The sequence below is a fragment of the Pinus tabuliformis genome, chromosome 5_2 (genome assembly GCF_031772625.1).
Source record: "Pinus tabuliformis cultivar Carrire ecotype Pingquan chromosome 5_2, CPIR1, whole genome shotgun sequence".
Taxonomy (NCBI): domain Eukaryota; kingdom Viridiplantae; phylum Streptophyta; class Pinopsida; order Pinales; family Pinaceae; genus Pinus; species Pinus tabuliformis.
Window position 1 is genome coordinate 98739257 of NC_142306.1, and position 20674 is coordinate 98759930.

The following is a 20674-nucleotide window of genomic DNA, read 5'->3' on the forward strand; positions in this document are numbered from 1 at the left end:
GACCATATGTCACAACTGGAAAGCCTCTCTCCCAATGCACCATGTCCCGTCCAACTATCTTAGATGAATCTCCTGGGTCTTGTTGCTCGTGATGAGAGCATCAAGAGATGATATCCAAGTCCCCTCTGTCAGTGTGCAATGCTGGAGAGTGATAAATGGAAGCTCACGGTCGGCCCTGTGATCAACTCGCTCTCCAAATCTGAGTGTGCCAAACCCAATGGCATGCCTGATGCCCTCGTCAGGAGATCTCTTGGGCGACAACACTCCGACAGCCTGTTGTGCATCATTATTCTCAGGTGCACACAAGTACGTACCCATTACCCCTACACTCCTTTGCATAGCACTGAACTCCGTGGTACAACTCCATGCACTATTGGATACCAACGCTCAATGCCATGTTCCCATGTACCATAGGGCATCCCATATGTGCCCATACATCCACCACTCTGGTAGTACACCCGATACAAAGTGATCTACAACTCCTCATCTGCCCAGGTACACTTGAGTGGCCCAATTCCCCACATGCAATCGAGAATAACACTAACGTGCCGAACCTCAGTAGCTCTAATGCCCAATATATCAATGAGAGAGCACTGTCCGATGGCCTGCCAATGCCTCCTCCTACCAACTCCTGCAGAAGTGGGCTAATCACCTCGTGATCCCATGCTCGATCAATATGCCAATTTAACTTGTGAAATTTGCCTACTCTCTTGTCAAATTATCCTGTCACTAGTGCTGATGTAGATTTGAATATGTGTGTGTGCCCAATCATTAGACTTGTTACCCACCATTTTGTGGGTAATATCCCCAGGAGAATTTTTTTTCTCCAAGATGGTGCTCAGCCGGCAGCCAATAGCCCCTTGCAGCTATCATCTAGCTCATTGTGTCATTTCTCTGCCACCTGAGCCAGCGTTGTGGTCCCAAGCCCGTCTGCCATGATCCTATGTTTGAAGGCGGGCCTCCCATATCTAAAGGTACGTATTGTCATTTTGAAATTGAGTATTGTAGTTTGCTTATCATGGACACTTCTGGGCATGGATTAATGGGGGGATTCAACGGAAAGAATGGGCTAGGTCTATGCTTCTGTCCTTGTTACAAACATAAAATTGTATAAAATAAAATAAACATAAATAAATATAAATAAATGAATAATCAAAATGATGATTATTTAAATAGTCATTAGTTAATTTAAAAGGCATGTCTAAAAGACATGCCCAATCGTGAAGGGACACTTGCCTGATATATATGCGGGTTCTCATTGTAACATTCTACATCACTTGTACCTTTTTATATATATTATTAAATTATTACAAATACCTCTCGTGTATTTTTACATTCAAGCCAACAAGCTATTAGTTTTGATGCTTCAGTCCCCTAGACCCCTTTTAGGAATTAACCTTGCATTCTAGTCCCGTGGGATATCTTTTGCTGACAATTTGGTTTTAGGGATGGTATTTCATGGGAAACCCCGATTTTGGTTCCGTCGTCTCGCTCTCTTATCTGCTTATATTACCCCTTTTCCACTCATTATTATCGCATCCATCATTTTTCCCGCCTGGGTCCATATTCCTCCATTGGGTCCACATAGGGTTAGCCTACTCCTTCCCTTGCCCACACCTTGTGTCATGGCTTGGAATGAAGCTTGGAGGTTGATGCAACTAAAAAGAAAGTTAAAAGCATATATGGCCACATTCAACAGGAAAAGTACTGCAAAATGCAAATGATGGTCGGGACAAAAACATTTTAGCACGTGGGCAAAAGCCAACACATGAGCTCTACCCCATTATCATGGCCATCACCCTGGTTCCTACAGGTTCTATGAGCCTTTTTCGTCATATAGGCGCTCGTGATTGTCCCAACCCATGGTGGGCGATGAACCGCCCCACCTTAAAAAGAGGATTCCATTGCTATATCTTACACATCATGTTCTAACCCCTTGAGCCCCGAGTAGTTAATCAAAGAAAATCATGAAAAGGCAAAAGACATATAAACGAGGGTGGAAAAATCAAGGTCAGGGCACCTCATGTACCATGATTGCTCCCTCCTACACATTATAAACCCAAAGTGTGGGCTTCCTTGTTATTAGTTACCCTTGTGCCCCAACATGTGATCCAGGGCTTAAGGTAGGGCAACACCATACATTCACTCCTTAAGGTAGGGCAACATCAAACCCTTAAGGTAGGGCAACACCATACATTCACTCCTTAAGAAAGGAGAACACTCCACAAGCCATATGCCTGTTCATACAATATTCCTTCACTATATTCCTTGACTTGGAATCTCTAGCCTCTATATAGGCTTCATACATATAATACCATGGGTCATTACCATGGTTCCCTCATACCATCAAACTAATACCATGGACCCATTACATTATTACTAACTACTTGTGGTCCCTTACATGATATGGGTTAACCACCTTATTTATTACTATGGCCCATCCCATTATTACATTATTACCTTGGGTACCTCCTTTGGTACCCCATATTATCCCCCTAGGTATATAACATTCCACCCCCCTAAGCATGTTTCGTCCCCGAAACATGGGAAGAACACAAATAATAAGATCTACTCTAAAGAGTAGTCCACTGGTACCATGCACGTGCATCTAGCCATCCAAGAGAAAGGTGAACCCTCGATCTCGCTGGTGCCTCGCTCGCTTGAGATGGAAGTTGACCGTGGCAGCTCTTTTGTGTTGATGTGTAGTAGGTGGATCTAGGCTCCTTGCTATCCATCATACGGGGGTTGTTGTCTTTGTGGCTAGTTGATTGCCATTTTGTTGGTTGTTTTCTTGCGGGGTGATGTGGGTGATGATATGTTGAAGTTTTAACCCACGGTGTCTTTTTCTTTAATTCACCCTGCTGTGGTGCCTGTTGTCGTGTCTTCTTTTCCAATATGATTTCAACCACTGAGCCCTCCTCTGATGTATCAACACCTGTAACCTTTTTTGCTTCAGCCTCTGTTTGTGTTTGATTGTCGATCTTTAAAGGCTCATCATCTGATATGTCAGTCCCTGGAACATCTTCTGCTTCAGCCTCTACCTGTTTATTGATGGAAATATCCTGTAATGTAATTTTCTTCTTTTTATACTAGAGCTTCAGGAATTTCTTCTGCACATTAATATTTATAGTACCCACTGATTCCATCCAAGGGTATCCCAAAACAACATCCATGTTATCCATATCTGAAGCATAAAAATCACCATGAAACACATACTTATCCATAGAAAGCTTCAAATCCTTTTAAATTGGAACAGCCTCATCATCAACCTGTGTATTTTCAATTTGTTTTGCTGGAACTTGCAATTTTTTTGCCAAGTTGACATTTATGAGATTTTGCTTGCAACTCAGATTTATAGACACAATGATTTCTCCTTCTGAATCAATCCATGAACCTGCAGTAAAGAGACACCCGTAGCAATTAATCCCTTATGTGTCTCATTCTCCTTTTTTCTAGCCCGAGACCATTTGTCCAAAAAGATTTTTTCAAATTCTGCATCTGAAAGTTTGATCAACTGCATTAAGTCAAGTGATGAATTCCACTTTTGAGCCTCATCTCTCATATTAAGCACCATTGGAAGCTTCCAATATGTCCCATGTGTGGACTTGTATCTTTGTATGAATTCTTCAATAGTAGGACCATCATCTTTTCCTGTAAAATATAGAATCGCCATGAAGAGGGTTTGAGAAAAAATTCGCTTACTTGGCGAAAATTTGAAATTGTCACAGTTTAGTCAATATTGCTCAGAATCCCTATTATGACCTATTTTTAGAAATGGAACAATCATTCTGCATCTACCCATGTGATAGAAATCTTGATCCAGGCACTAGAATTTCAGATCTGCGCTGCTACTCTCCCGCCGTAACCAAAATTTCTGCAAAAAGAGCTGATTTTAAATCAACAATATCTCCCTCATCTGGACTCCGATTCGACCGATTTTTTTTTGAAATCGGGTATTTTTTCACATAGAATCCAGATCTACAATTAGATTTTGCAGATCTTGCACCAGGACGTCCAAATCTGCACCGCAATTCGCTGCCCTGAAAAATTGTCTGCAACCCCACTGATTTTTAGATCAGCGATATCTCCTTCATCCGGACTCCAATTCAGCCGATTTTTTTTTTGAAATTGAGTGTTTTTTCACACAGAATCTAGATCTACAATTAGATTTTGCAGATATTTCACTAAGACGTCCAGATCTGTGCCGCAACTTCGCTGCCCCGAAAAATTGTCTGCAACCCCACTGATTTTTAAATCAGCGATATCTCCTTCATCCAGACTCCGATTCAACCGATTTTTTTTTTTTTGAAATCGGCTATTTTTTCACAAAGAAAATAGATCTGCAATTAGATTTTGCAGATCTTGCACCAAAACATACGGATCTGATCTGCAAACTCGCCGCCCGAAATCCTGCAAAAAATGAAAAAAAAATTCTCCACTTTTGTGCCCAAGAAAGTGCTCTGATACCACTTGTTATAGATTTAACCCAAGATACCACTTGTTATAGCTCTGATACCACTTGTTGTAGCTCTGATACCACTTGTTATAGCTCTGATACCACTTGTTGTAGCTCTGATACCACTTGTTATAGCTCCAACCCAAAGATATTATGATAATAGAAATAACCCAAGAATAACAAGATAGAAATAGATAGAAATGCTTCTTTATTGATCAAACCCTTAAGGTAGGACAACACCATACATTCACTCCTTAAGGAAGGAGAACACTCCACAAGCCATATGCCTGTTCATACAATATTCCTTCACTATATTCCTTGACTTGGAGTCTCTAGCCTCTATATAGGCCTCATACATACAATACCATGGGTCATTACCATGGTTCCCTCATACATACAATACCATGGGTCATTACCATGGGCCCATTACATTATTACTAACTACTTGTGGTCCCTTACATGATATGGGTTAACCACCTTATTTATTACTATGGCCCATTCCATTATTACATTATTACCTTGGGTACCTCCCTTGGTACCCCATATTATCCCCCCTAGGTATATAACATGCCCCCTCTCATCCCCTACTTCATTCACCTATTTGTCACATGCCACCACCTTTTGACGTATGTACCTTGACTATATTATCCCCTTTAGAGATAGAAACCACCTAATAGGATACTTGGTTAACCCCATTAGGAGTTTAGGAGACATTGGCACATCTTGAAGCCCATTATGGAATGGTAGACCATTTTGAAGTCCCCACTTGTGGTCCATGATTAGGTAAGCTCATTAACTCGATTTTTCTAATGAATTGTTGTACTGTAAGGCTAGGGGATGCATTGGATCTTATGCAAGATTACAAATGGTTTCCATTTGGGGTTTGGTCTCTCTATACGAGGTCCTAACCCTGCAGAGGGCTACATTGGCACATGTAGGGTGTGCGTTGAGAGCCATTGGCCTCCACAGCAGCAGAGTACACTCCATGGATCCCCACATCCATTTAGAGATTGATCGTGGTTCACTTATTGGATGAGGAGGATGCACTTGATCCATCATGCCTAGCTGGCCCCAAATCTGCACCATACATTTGATAGATGATCCAAGACTTCCACGATGTTGTGGCATCACCTACACCATCATCCTAGCCCTTGAGGATGACCTATAGGATCTTCGATTTGTTTGGAGACCCATGAGGAGACTTGTGTGCCCGCCACATGTCATTTGGAGCACCATGGGTTATTACAAGGGGCCAACTCCTTGTCCACTGCTTTTGAGGGCCCTACAACATGCATAGATTATTATTTGACCTCTTTAGAGGCTTACTTTTTCATTTGTGAGCTAGTTTGGTGGGCTTGTCACCAAAAGGTTGTATTATTAGCACATTATTTTATTTTTGGGGCTTATGCAGGTCAAGGAGGCTATTTTGAACTCCTTAGATGTGTATAAATACAAGTGAAGTGAGATCATTTCTCATCATTACTTTGGATTGGATCTTTCTCTTCTTTAGATAATTTCACACTTTTTTCTAGAGGATGAATTGGAGCATTTACGGATGAATTTTGATGTATGGTTATTGTTCTATCTTCTCTTGGAGCTTCTCTATTGTCATTTGCGAATGGTTGGATAGACTCTCCTGCATGTAAATACAAATTTTTGATGTTATTCTTGTTACTTTTGTTACATACGATGGATGGGATTTTTGTTGTTTTAAGGCTAAAGTTGCGATGCAGAGGCTAGCAGAGCAGTAGAAGGTTGACGCAGGGGGCTTCAGAGTGACGCAGAGGCCAGGAGGGCTGACGCAGAGCCTCAGAGAAGAGTTGGAAAGATTTTCGTGGAGCAGACTTGCCGAATATCTGCTTCCGAAGAGAGGTATTATTGGTAGATAGAGATCTCTGTTGGGTGAGCCAGTTTGGCACCCTAGTTGTACTCAATAAAGCTGCTTAATAATAAAACCCTCATAACTGTTGCACTGGTTTTTCCAAGTTGGGTTTTTCCGGGGACGATTGTCCAAAAATAATGGTGTACCTTGTTTGTTTGTCTGTTATTTTTAGTTGATGATCTGTAGATGGTTGATACTGCATTTGTGTTAACTTATGGTATGTTTTATGCTTAGAGCAGTTTACTTCAATTCTTCTTATTAGCCACTGTTTAGCAATCACATAAACATAAAGTAAAGTGCAGATAGAACATTAATAGATCGACAGAAAACAAGCCAAGATAAGAGACACCAGATGTGGCGGCTAGCTAGGGACAAACCCCAATGCGGGGAAACCCTTTGATCAATTTTTCTTTAATCTTCAATAGTCCAGCAGAGAGTGAAATAGTACAATAGTATAGATCTGTGATTTTTATGATAGCAGTAGTAGAAGCCCTTACTAGCACTTGCAAAGTGGATCAAATGGATCACAAATAGCCTAGAGTCAACCTTAGTCAACTCAACCTTCAACAACAATGAAGGACAACCCGAAACAACCCAAAAGAAATGGTCAAAACTGGTCAACGTCTAGGCAGCCCTGCGGTCAGCCCTAACCAGTCAACGTTGGTCACTTCGTGAGTCAAATCAGGTGCATGGACAATAGATCAGGATTGCGGCTTGCTTGAGGGAGACTCCCCATACTAGGTCGCAGTCAAAATGGCTCCCTCGCTAGTCAACACAGTCCTCTTCTTGTTTGCTGCACCCAGGTCAACGAAAGTCAATGCAGAACAGATCATCGTCCTCCTTCCTGCGTCTTTTTTGCCTCCTTGCTGCGTCCTTCTTCTCCCACTTTAGCTGCTCCTTGTTAACCTAATCAAGTAAGGAGAGTGAGAGAGAAGAAGACAAGACAAGATGAGATGAGATAATGACTCAACCTCACTTATATTTATATGAAACTTTGGGCATGTGTGCCAAGCACTTAGCTACCGGCCAACCTTGACGATTTCTCAAGTAATTACAAATAAATTCATATCTTAGATCAAACAATAAATTCATATGATAGATCAATCGGATGATCATTAGATTAATCCTACACCTCTCGACGAGAGGAATCAAGGAAAAATATCGGCTGCCATAAATAAGATGACCCACATGGAGTTTGGCCCTAGTTGCCAATTTTAACACTCCCTCTCAAATAGGGAGAACTCCATCTGCTAATCCATCTGACCGTCGGTACTATCTCTGCCATCAAATGCACTGCCCTACATTGCTCGACTCTGCTGAACTATGAAGAAGAAGAAATGATCGAGCATGAATCATACCATCCTCCACTGACCCGAAGTCAGTGTCAGAGAGTGCGTCATACCACTCTCGCTGATCCCAGATCAGTCTCATTGATCCCAGATCAATGGAGGTCATCCTAGCATAGGGAGTACAGTAGATACAACAATGCGTCTATCAATAGTACTACTATGGTCCCTAACCCCATTTCCTTGCTCATTGATATGATGAGAGGTACTTCCCATGAGTCCTAGACTGCATGGGTAGGATGCCTCGACAGGAGAACTAATCATCCTGTCCCAAAGTCGCCATGGGGTATCATAGGGAAAGGTTGAACCTTTCACCCTATATATAGTGCACCACTAGGGGAGGGTGAGTTGCCCTGTGGTCGCATGTCGCTCCAAGAAGTACCCAAGCCCCCCGAAGCTCCCACAACTCAATGTATGCATCATACACGACTCTCATAAGAGGGTCTCTCAACGACACCAAGTCGTTCTCGGAAAGTCAAGAATTTGACCTTTCCCAAGGGCTTCGTCAAAATGTCGGCGACCTGCTCATCTGTATCGATATGTTGGAGTCTTATTGCTCCACGCTGCACCATATCCCGAATATAGTGGTACCTGATATCGATATGCTTGGAGCGATCATGAAATACGGGATTTTCTGATAAACGAATCCTGCTTTGGTTGTCACACAGGATCACGGTAGTATCCAATGTAAATCCAAACAACTCACTGAAGAGCTTCCGCAACTAGACTGCCTCACAAGAGGCTATACTCGCAGCAATGTACTTTGCCTTAGCGGTGCTCAAAGCCACTGACTTCAGCCTCCTGCTCATCCAGGATATCGAGGCAAATCCCAAAGAGAAACAACAGTTGTAAGTGCTCTTTTGGTCCACCACACTGCCTGCCCAATCAACATTGGTATATCCATGTAGTCTCACATCTCCCGCAGTGTATCTCAACCCATGAGTGATTGTGCCACAAAGGTATCTCAATAGATTCTTGGCACCAATCCAATGTGTGTGGTGAGGCTCAACCATATGTTGACTGCAAAACATATATCCAGACGGGAGTTCACCAAGAACATCAATGCTTTGATGAGTTGATGATACTCGGTAGAATTTTGTAAAACAGGTCCGGTAGCACTACCGCTTAACTTCTTGAAGTCAAGCTCCATCGGGGTAGTCACAGGTTTGCAGTCCACCAAACCGAATTTCTCCAATATCTTTACCACATATTATCTTTGATATAGGAAAATCTCCCCTGGCTTCTGCCAGACTTCTAGTCCTAGGAAATAGTGCATCAGTCCTAGTTCCTTCATCTCAAACTCAGAAGCCAACTTTCTCTTACATTTGTGAATGAGAGGGTCTGCACCTGTCAGAAAGAGGTCGTCAACATACAACTCCAGTATGAGAGGTTTTTCATCTTCAACCTTAAAGTAAAGGTTAGGGTTGGCTTCACTCCTGGTGAATCCCAACATCATCAAGTAGCTATCGATCCCCTCATACCATGCTTGAGGTGCTTGCTTCAACCCATAGAGGGCTTTCTTCAACCTGCACACGTGAGATTCCCGATCATGAATCTCAAATCCTTCAGGTTGTTCCACATAGACTTCCTCTTTGATCGAACCATGCAAGAACGCGGTCTTGCCATCCATCTGATATAGGTTCCATCCTTGCGAGGCAGCAAGGGATATGATTGAGCGGATGGTGGTATATCGAGCAACAGGTGCAAATATATCGTCATAGTCTATACCTTCCTTCTGGGAGAAGCCACGAGCGACAAAACGTGCCTTATACTTTTCAACACTTCCATCAGCTCCATGCTTTATCTTGTAAAGCCATTTCAAAGTGACAACTGCTTTGTCTTGTAGTTTGGGAACCACATCCCAGACATCGTTCTTCATGATGGACTCGTATTCCTCAATCATAGCATCCTTCCATACTTGATGCTTGACAGCTTTGGTGAACGATGAAGGCTCATTTTGAATGATCGTGCTCATGGGGGTCAAGTATCTTTGATACATGGCCGACTTCTTGCTTTCTCGGAAAGTCCCTCTGGGTGCAATGTGTCCTTCGGCATCATCAAGTGTCCCCCTAAGCCATGAAGGCCTCTTCCTAGAAGAGGAAGGCTTTTGCGGAGGGTGATCAATAGGATCCATAGGTTCTTCTACGTCGGGCATCGTCTCATCTTCCTTTTCCTTTGGTTTCCTGGTGTCAGCTTCTTCGGATTTCCTTAGTATAGGAAGATTGTCAACTTTTCTAAGAGCCATATCTTCGTCAAAGGTGACATCATAGCTAATCTTGACTTTCCTTTGACCAACCACATACATTCTATAGCCCTTAGTATTTTCGCTATAGCCCACAAAGATTCCTTTCTTTCCAAATGCATCCAATTTATTCCTTTTCTCTTTCGGCACACGAAAATATACAGGACTTCCAAAAATTCTAAAATGAGATACATCGGGTTTCTTACTAGTGAACATCTCTTCGAGAGTTTTGGAACCCAATGCTTGATGAGGGCATCAGTTTTGAACATATACGGCGGTATTCGCAGCTTCGGCCCATAGAAACTTCAGAAGCCTTTGGTCATGGAGCATAGCACGGATAACTTCCACAATCGTACGATTCTTTCTTTCCGCCGCACCATTCTGCTCAGGGGCATATGGTGTTGTAGTCTCCCTCTTAATGCTAGCGTCTTTGCAAAAGTCATGGAACTCATTGGATTCATACTCAGTCCCATTATTAGTCCTTAAGATCTTGATCTTCTTTTCGCTTTGATTCTCGATCAAGGCTTTGAAGTGACGAAACCAAGAGAACACTTCATTCTTCTTTTTCAAAAAGTATATCCAAGTCTTGTGCGAATAATCATCTGTAAAAGTGAGGTAATATAAATATCCTCCCAAAGAATTCACAAGCATCATACCAGATATGTCGGAGTGAACTAACTGCAATATATCGGAGGTCTTGTTGTGGCTTGAGGGGAATGGTCCCCTTTTGAGCTTTCCTTTGGCACATCCCAGACATACACCTTCTTGCTCTACTTTGAACTTGGGCATCCCTGTCACCATTTGTCTCACATCGGGTAGAGATTTGTAATGAAGGTGAGCAAATCTTCGATGCCATAGTTCAGACTAAAGAGATGTGTCAGAAGACATGACACCTGGCGGACTTCCTCCGACCTGATATAGTGAATCAACTCGAAACCCAAGAGTGAAAGAATCTTTAAAATTCTTTTTCCATACACTTAACTTGCCATCGATGAAGGCCACCTTGTAGCCTTTGTCTTCCATTGCCGAAATGGAGACCAGGTTCTTTTTGAGATCAGGTACATATAGGACTTCTTGCAAATGAATTGTATTGCCCTGATTCAGTTGTAGAGTAACATTTCCTATGCCTTTCATAGGATATTTGGAGTTGTCCCCAAGAACAATTTCCAGGTTGGTCTCCTTCTCTATCAAATTAGAGAGAGCTTCTTTGTAACCAGTGAAGTGCCTTGAGGCACCACTATCAATAGGCCAATTTCCCAGTAAGTCCGGGGGAGCAGTGTTAGAGAGGGCCGTTGGTAGATAATATTCATCTTGCTTATTGTTAACAACGTTAGATTCATACCTGTAGTTTCTTGCCTTCTTGGAGGGTTGACCACTTCCTTGATTTTTGATATTCCTCTTTCCTTTGCCATTGAACCTGCCATTACTTTGATTGCCTCGGGAGTTATTTTGATCGTTGTCATGATGTGTGTCCTTTCTATCATGGCACTCCCTCGCATAGTGGCCAATTTTGTTGCAAATGTAACATCTTCCTTTTCTTCCACCCTTCAGTTCGGACTCCGACCTTTCCTTCAGATATAGACCCGGAATTGTTTCTCCTTTTAGCATGAGAGGAGAAAGCAGTGGGATTGCCTCTAAATGCAGGCATTTCTTGCTCTTCCATCCTTGTCTCTTCTTGAATGCATCTCACCATCAATTCCTCAAATCCAGGAATTACATTATTGTTTCGAAGAGTGGTTCTAAATATATACCATTCAGATGGGAGCCCTCCGAGAGTTGTGATGGTCAGTTCCCTATCAGGAATGACTTCCCCAATTGATAGGAGATCATTCTTGATCCTTGTGATCCTTAAGAAGTATGCTTGCATACTCTCATCTTTGCCCTTCTTAATTTCCTTTAGCTTATTCTTAAGGAACAAAACTTGATTTGCATCATTAACATTAAATAAGCTTACCAGTCTATCGTAGATTTCTTTGGAGGTGGTCAGCTCGGAAACTTAGGCCACCTGGATGATCTTCTTTGCTTTGAATTCTCCCCTGGTCCACTTGTTCCTAGCAACAACAAATGCATTTGATGGAGGCTCAACGATTCTACCTCTCACATGGTCCAACACTTCATGCTCTTCTAATGTCAGATCGAGAGACATCTTCTATTCGTGATAGTTAGACTTCTCATGGAGCTTGTCTTCAGCGGGGAAGTGTGATGAGGACCCCATGAAGTCTTTGAGATTGCTTCAATAACCTTCAGTGATTGCTCTTGCTCTTGCTCTTGCTTGGGCTTTGTTTTCACCTCAACTCTGATACCATGTTAACTTATGGTATGTTCTATGCTTAGAGCAGTTTACTTCAATTCTTCTTATTAGCCACTGTTTAGCAATCACATAAACATAAAATAAAGTGTAGATAGAACATTAATAGATCGACAAAAAACAAGCCAAGACAAGAGACACCAGATGTGGTGGCTAGCCAGGGACAAACCCCAATGCGGGGAAACCCTTTGATCAATTCTTCTTTAATCTTCAATAGTTCAATAGAGAGAGAAATAGTGTACAAATCTGTATTTTTATGGCAGCAGTAGTAGAAGCCCTAACTAGCACTTGCAAAGTGGATCAAATGGATCACAAATAGCCTAGAGTCAACCTTAGTCAACTCAACCTTCAACAACAATGAAGGACAACCTAAAACAACCCAAAAGAAATGGTCAAAATTGGTCAACGTCTAGGCAGCCCTAACCAGTGAGCGTTGGTCACTTCCTGAGTCAAATCAGGTGCATGGACAGCAGATCAGGATTGCGGCTTGCTTGAGGGAGACTTCCCACACTAGGTCGCAATCAAAAATGGCTCCCTCGCTGGTCAACGCAGTCCTCTTCTTGTTTGCTGCACCCAGGTCAATGAAAGTCAACGCAGAATAGACCTAAGTCCTCCTCCTTGTTGTGTCTTCCTTACCTCCTTGCTACATCCTTCTTCTCCCACGTTAGCTGCTCCTTGTTAACCCAATCAAGTAAGGAGAGTGAGAGAGAAGAAGACAAGATGAGATGAGATGAGATAATGACTCAACCTCACATATATTTATATGAAACGTTGGGCATGTGTGCCAAGCACTGTTTTACAACCCGCCTGTTTCGACTCCGACTCGGCCGTTTCGAACCGAGTCATCACCCTAAACTTTGACCCGGCCAGCAACTCGGCTCGGTTGACCGAGTCACATATGACTCGGCCGAGTCATCCAATGACTCGGCCGAGTCATATGTGACTCGGTCAACCCGGCCGGGTCCGTTATGACTCGGCCGAGTCAATGCATTCCGGCTGGGCAGCGAAACAGTTAGAAAAATTTCACTTTTTTTGTGATTTTTGATAAAGTTAAATTCAGTTTATGGATTCCAAAGGGTAATGGTAATTTTTTAAAAGCTTTTGGGGTCCATTTCCCCCTCCCAAACCCTATTTAAGACAGCCAAATGCTCTCATTCACTCACAGCAGTCTTATGCATTTGAGTGAGAGTCTTCTTTGAGAATTAGTGAGCAGTTCTTGAGCTTGTTTTGGAGCAGCAGTGAGGAGTCTTGGAGGAGCATTGTAGCTAGAGTGAGGAGCTTCTTGGGCAGCCATTTGGAGCAGCATTGAGGAGCTGATTCTTGGAGCAAGCTTGAGGAGGGAGTTTGTGCCTGGAGGTATTTTTTTCCACCTCTATAAATCTGTTTTTGCTTATCAAATTTTAGGTGCATATTAAGAAAGCTTAGAGAGTGTTTTTTGTCAAATAAATGAACATTGAATCAATTTTTTTTTTTTTTTTCATTTTCAGATTGTTTTCCTAGTCAAAAAATGGCACCTAGAGCAAAAGATCCTGCTTGGGCATATGTTGAAATGGTTGATAGTCAAATGCATTGCAAGTTTTGCCATAGGAAAATTAAGGAAGGTCCTGGGGGGATTAATAGGCTGAAACAACACTTGGCAGGGATTAAAGGCCAAATTACCGCATGTCCCTCTGATGAAATTGAGGAGATTAGAAAGAATTTGTTGGCCAGCTTTGAAAAATTTAAAGAAGATAAGGCTAGGCAAAAAGAGATACAGGATGAAATTGAGAGGAAGAGGGAGATACAAAGAATGATGGCTACCAACCCCCACTATGATTTTGAGGGTTCTTCCTCTATCCCTCAAACTGAGGCATCCAACCCTTTCCGTTATGTTCCTCCCTCTTTTGGTTCTGTTCAAGATAAGGGAAAGGGTAGAATGAAGGGTGATGTGACTATCAAAAGTTATTTCACTCCCTCCTCTCCATCAGATGCACATGGTCCTGAAGTTAGTAAAGGTCAAATTCAGCCCACTTTAGATGACCATTGGAAGAAAGAATTGAGGGAGACTGCTTGTGACTACATAGCTAGATGGTGGTATGATGCTGATATCCCCTTTAATGCTGCTCGTTCACCATATTATGAGCCTATGTTTGATGCCATACATGCTGCTGGAAAAGGCTTCAAAGGCCCTACTATGCAAGAGCTAAGGGGGTTTCGTTTGCAGAAAGAAATTCAATCCATTAATGAGTATTTGCAAGAGTTCAGGGACTCATGGGCAAGAACAGGGTGTACCATCATGTCAGATGGATGGACTGATCAAAGAAACCGTACCATCATAAACTTTCTTGTCTTCTGCCCACAAGGAACCATGTTTTTAAAATCAGTTGATGCATCTGATAAGGTAAAGATGGCCACTTGTTGTTTCAGCTATTGGATGAGGTTATTGAGGATGTGGGGGTGGCTAATGTTGTTCAAATCATCACAGACAATGCCTCTAACTATGTTCTTGCTGGTAAACTGTTAGAGGAAAAACACAAGACCATCTTTTGGACCCCATGCGCTGCACATTGCATAGACCTCATGCTTGAGGATATTGGAAAATTATATTGGGTCAGAAACACTGTAGATAATGCCAAAAGCATAACAAAATTTATCTACAATCATACACTGGTTTTGAGTCTCATGAGGAAACACACTGGAGGCAAGGATATTATTAGGCCTGCCATCACTAGATTTGCTACACATTTTTTGACATTGCAATCTATGCTTTCCCAACATAGAAACTTGCAAAAGATGTTTTCCAGTGATGAATGGAATCAAAGCAATTGGTCTAACAAACCAGAAGGCAGAGAATTGAAAAGGAAAGTCCATGATGAAACTTTTTGGAGAAAGGCAGCAGAGATTGTGAAGCTTGCTGAGCCACTAGTTAAGGTGTTGCGGTTGGTGGATGGGGAAGGGTTGGCTATGGGCTTCATTTATGAGGCTATGGATCAAGCAAAGGAGCAAATAAAGACAGCATACAAGGATAGAGTGGCAAAGTATGGGCCCATTTGGGCAATCATTGATGAAAGATGGAACAATCAACTCCATCGCCCTATACATGCAGCTGGGTATTTTTTGAACCCACGGTATCATTATAAAGCTAAGGAGTCAGGAGCTTTGAGGGGGGAGGTCAGAGATGGATTGGTTGATTGCATTGAACGCATGATCCCATCGGAGTCTGATCAGCTGGAGATACATCAACAGGTCACATCCTTCAGCGATGCAACAGGTACCTTTGGGAAGAACCTAGCAAAGATTGCAAGAGAAGCAGATGAGCCAGGTAAACAAAAATTTCAATTTTCAATTTCTTAATGGTTTTACAGTTTTACTTTTTTTATTAAAGACTAAAGTTTGTTAAATCATTTATAATTTGAAAGTTAGATATAATTTGTAATTTTGTTGAGCTTCAGCCTTCATCTAACTCATAATTCATTACATTCCTATGTTTTTTGCAGCACAATGGTGGGAGGCCTTTGGTGGCCAGTGCTCTCAATTGCAAAAGTTTGCAATTCGTATTTTGAGTCAAACTTGCAGTGCATCTGGGTGCGAGCGCAATTGGTCTGTCTTTGAGAGGATTCACACAAAGAAGAGAAACCGTTTGGAGCAAAAACGGTTGAATGATCTAGTTTTTGTCCAATACAACCTTCGGCTCAGACGGAACCAATTGCTGAACAAAAGACCTGATTCAGATCCCATTGTGTTGGAAGACATTGATCCAACATCAGATTGGGTAGTGGAGAGTCGTCCACCAGAGTTTGATCCTGATGAGGATCTTGATGAACTTGAAGTTGAACATCCACTTCAGCCTGTTCAGTTGAATGCAGATCCCAATCCACCAGCCTCAGTCTCACAGCCAGCAAGGAGTAGGACTCCAGTTGTAGGTGCTTCCTCTGCTCAGCCATGACAGAAGCGCATCCGCATATCTACTCTATCTCAGCTTGCATCTGCTGCACAACTTGCTAGTGGTACTGGCACCACTTCTACAGTTGCAGTTGGAGACGATGATGATGAGGAGGAGCCATGGGGCCCCTTGTCTGACTCTGATGATGATGATCCAGAGATTGGTCGAGATGATCTTGGCTCCTCTGGCAGTAGCTATTAGCCAGTAGTACTAGTATTGGAGTCTGGTCACCATCACAGTTTACTTTTGTTGTAGAGGCCATTTCTAGCCTCCTTGGTTATTTGTATTTTGTTTTGAGTCTTTGATCATGTATGACAGTTGACTATGTATTGCCATTGGGTACCATTTTGATATAATGGATTGGTTCATGAGCCTACTTTGATCATATGTTGTCTTCCATCTATATTATAATGCTGTGTGTTTGGAAACATGAATGAAAATCTTTAAAATTATGTTTAAAATATTTAAAATTATGTTTTTTATAAAAAAAATAAATATTTAATGTATTTTTTACAACGACCGAGTCACTGAAAACGAGTCGGCCGAGCCATTACCGAGTCGGAGTCGGAGTCGGAGTCGATCCTCGGCCGAGTCAGAGTCGGAGTCGGAGTCGTAAAACATTGGTGCCAAGCACTTGCCGACCTTGAGAATTTGTCAAGTAATTACAAATAAATTCATATCTTCATAAATACTTGTCGGAATCGGATGATCGTTAGATCAATCCTACACCTCTTGGCGAGAGGAATCAAAGAAAAATATCAGCTGCCATAAATAAGATGATCCACATGGAGTTTGGCCCTAGTTGCCAGTTTTAACAATTTTTGTTTATTTTCAGTATTTATATGGTTAAATAACTTGTTAAAGAAGAAAACAAGGAGGTGAAATAAACCAGATAGTGCAGGAAGAATTTATAACGGGTTAGAAATTTCAACACTATGCAACCACTGCGTGGAGACACCCTCTCACTGCGTCAACCTTGCTGCTTCTACTCCTGCTGCTGAGAAATTGATATTTCTCCTGCCAATCACCCTCAGTGATTCCTAACACTAATCTCTGCTATCCCCCTGTCCCTCTGCGTCAACCTCCTCCGGTTGTTGCGCTGCCCCTCTGCATCAACCTCTTTCAGTTGCTACACTGTCCCTCCTTGGCACTACATTGGTTCTATTATCCTTCACTGCCTTCTCTGAAGTGTATTCACTGGCACTGGAAATCAATTCCTTCCAGTACTGCCTCTGATCCTCACTGCTTGATCACTTGTTCGAATTCCTTAGCAAACACTTCCCTAGGAAAATCGAACTGAATGATCAACTCTCTATGTGTCTTCAAATGAACCCCAAGCCTCCTTATACTTTTCTCGTTGAGACTTCAACGACCTAGATGAAGTCTTTAATCAATGGCTAAGATTAAATCTTGACTTGATTCGCTTTCTAGAACATTTTTCCTCATATTTTAATTAATACTTTAATTTTCTTAAGTCTAGACTTAGGAACCCCATTAAAAATATTAATTATTTTAATAAAATACAATCCGGGTGGAATTTCACCAAACGGTTTCTAGGTTCTTTAGAACTCATGTGCTTTAGCGTTTCCACCAATTTCATGGCTAGAGCACATCCAACGCTACCAAAAACTAACAGGGCCTGCACATTTTCACCTGGGTTTTGCGTTGCTTGTAAGAGCAAGCCTAGGTTCCATTGTTCTTACTCTGTTGTACCCAATTCCAGTCATAATAATAAAATGGCTCAACTTTCTTGCCTAGTTTATATGGTTTACTGATTTTGCATGCATGTTTATATTTTTTATTGCATTAGCTTAATGCATGTTCTTGATTTTCACTGTTATTTTCTAGTTGGAACACTACAATCTATGGTAGAGAAATTCTGTCTCTTAATGAAAATAAACTAGTTTTCAGTTTGTTGATTAGAGCAGTTGCAGAATTTCAAGGATTTTCTAAAAATTTGAAGAATTATGAAAACAAAATATTTTATTTTTCCATCAAATAGTAAGTATCTTTTTGCAAAGATAGTTGCTACTTGCAAACATTTTGCTTCCATTTATGCATGGGTAGGTCTTTTATTTGTTTTTGATCTTTGATTTGTTATCAAATGCAATGTTTGGAACAGGCTTGGGTGAAAGGCTCCATTTGGATCCCAGTTTTTGATGTTGATAGAAGGCTGGATCCTGGAATGATATCCAAAAAGATTTCCAGTTTCATAATGGGTGGGTGTCTTTTCTTCTTCACCTTTCTCTCAAAATGCCATGTATATCAAAATTTTAACTTGTTCATTTCTTGAATACAATGATTGTAATTTCATCACCATAAGAATATTTTAGTAAAGGATCTTGTTTTCAACATATAACATTTTCTTTTTGGTTAGAAAATATTTGTGAATAATGTTGAATATTTGTGTTTAGTTCAAACACATACCTAATGCAATATAAATGTTTGGTAGATCGATTGTGTAATGCCGTAATTTTGTCATATGTAAATGTTTTAACTAGAAAACAATTTCTAAAGTTCTATATTCATAGATTACATCCCAACCTTTTATAGTGGGACTTGATGTGCAGATGCCCCATTAGGTGTGGGCTGTGCTCTTATATATATATATCTTGAAGAAAAAGTCTTTTATAACGTTGGAAAAGATTATACATTGATCTGTCTGTGCAGGGCTTGCCTGAACGGCTTGACTTCTTTGACCATATATAACAGAAAAATGTATCTTTACTCTTCCTCCCTTAATAGAGATCAGAAACTATATTCGTGAAACTACCAAAAACTTACAGCTTTTCCATCATACCAAATGACTCCTTCAGTATCTTGCTTATCACTACAACAAACTGAATTTTCATTTTTATCTAGTTCATAACATGCAATAAAAATAAAAGACAAAGCAAAGGCTAAAAGAAAAACTCCATTGCTTCAACTTCGTGGACATCCCTGTGGTCAAAGCTACCAAATTACCTGGCTAGCAACTGGAGATTTTCCTTAGCTCATGTAATGTTCCAAACTAGGAAAATAGTGCTATGCAAAGCGGACAATAGAAATAACATCATAAAATTAAATCAGACTATCAGACCACAAAATTGGCAACCAAACTGCGTTTTCTACACATTTTATTAAATGGGAAGAGGTGTACAACAAGGTGCTGGAATGTGTGCACCTAGGCTTGCTCTAGGCAAGCTAGCAAAAGCCCACAATGAACAATGGAACACCCTCCTCAAATATGTTGGTAATTTGGCCCAAGAGCTGCGCTGTTACTGCCGTGAAAGGTGTTTCTACTTGAAATGATTTGTTGTTAGAGCCTTCCCTGTTGCTCAAAAAATTCTAGGAACTTAATCCCGACTTCTACACAAGAAACCTAGAATAACCCATGAAGGAATTCGCCAAATGTTGACCTCGGAATTTTGGTCCAAATTCCTCTTGGCTCCGCTACTTGTTCGCTGAGTTGGGACACCTGTTTGATCCCTCAGATCTTCTTAGAAAATTCTATAAAATTAGGAGTGTGATCCTTGCCCAAAACCCAGAAAAACCCAGAAAGGGTTTCCCTTCGTTCCAACCTTCAAAAATTGATCCTTCACAACTTGGCCCTCCTCCAATTTCTCAAATTATGTTGCTGTCACTGATCTTGTCAATCTTTGGTCTCCCAACTCCAGCAATCCTCCTCAAATGGCCCTCCAAATGATTTCCTAGCCTCCCATCTCCAAACTACCCCCGATGGTGCTGCCTCAAAAAGTCTCACTCCAATGACTCTGCAGTCATGGAAGAGATGATGCAGTCCTACATGTGATGAAATGAGAGCTGCGTGTAGGATGACCCTCTTGTGTGTAGATGCCCTTTATACTCCTGAAAATGATGAAGGATGCTCCTGTCTCCCCAACTTCTCGGAGTGTTTTACGTTGTGACTGTGCAATCCTTGCGTTGTTGTTACCCCCCCTGCTGCTGGTACTCTACTTACAGCTGCTGTAACTCGTTTCCCTACTGCTACTACGAACTGAGATGAAGAAGAACTCCCTTCTAGGGCTGGCACTCGAAATCCACTGAAGCAAGGGTTGAGATCTCCGCTTGGAGACACTCGTGTGCTAAACAACACAATAACCCGGCTAAGCAGCTCGAGCAACTAAGATTGAGTTCAATATGTCAAAAGATAAGATGCTGAGAAGAGGAGAGTTGCCTTCCTTATATATATTTCGTGGAGCACTTTTCCCTCCATTTGCCCTCCATTGTGGGTCCCTCACTTAACCATCGATTTCCCCTCCATGCAAATCGAATTAGGGAATGCATATTCTCCTATTGTGGGTGGTCCCCACGTACAAAGTAACCACATTGAAATAACTTCACTAAGTCTAGCCTCCTAATAAAATCGAATTGGCCCCATCACCTCCAAAACCGGCCCCAAAATTTAGAAATTAACCATGTTCCAAAATAATTTAGGAAGGGACATTACAGCTCATTAGCTCTCTGATTACATTCTCTATAACTGTGAGAGAATGAAAGCCACTGAAAAGATAAGATCAA

General features: G+C 41.5%; 1 protein-coding gene across 4 annotated transcripts in view; it reads left to right on the top strand.

The window, feature by feature from the left end:
- LOC149157700 (rhodanese-like domain-containing protein 11, chloroplastic) overlaps positions 1-20674 on the top strand; it is a 239420-nt gene that overhangs the window by 92679 nt on the left and 126067 nt on the right. For all 4 annotated transcript variants that reach the window (XM_089435966.1, XM_089435965.1, XM_089435964.1 and 1 more), the window contains one exon: positions 18279-18375. In XM_089435966.1, the coding sequence (XP_089292092.1) occupies positions 18279-18375 (97 nt within the window). The remainder of the gene's footprint in view (positions 1-18278; positions 18376-20674) is intronic.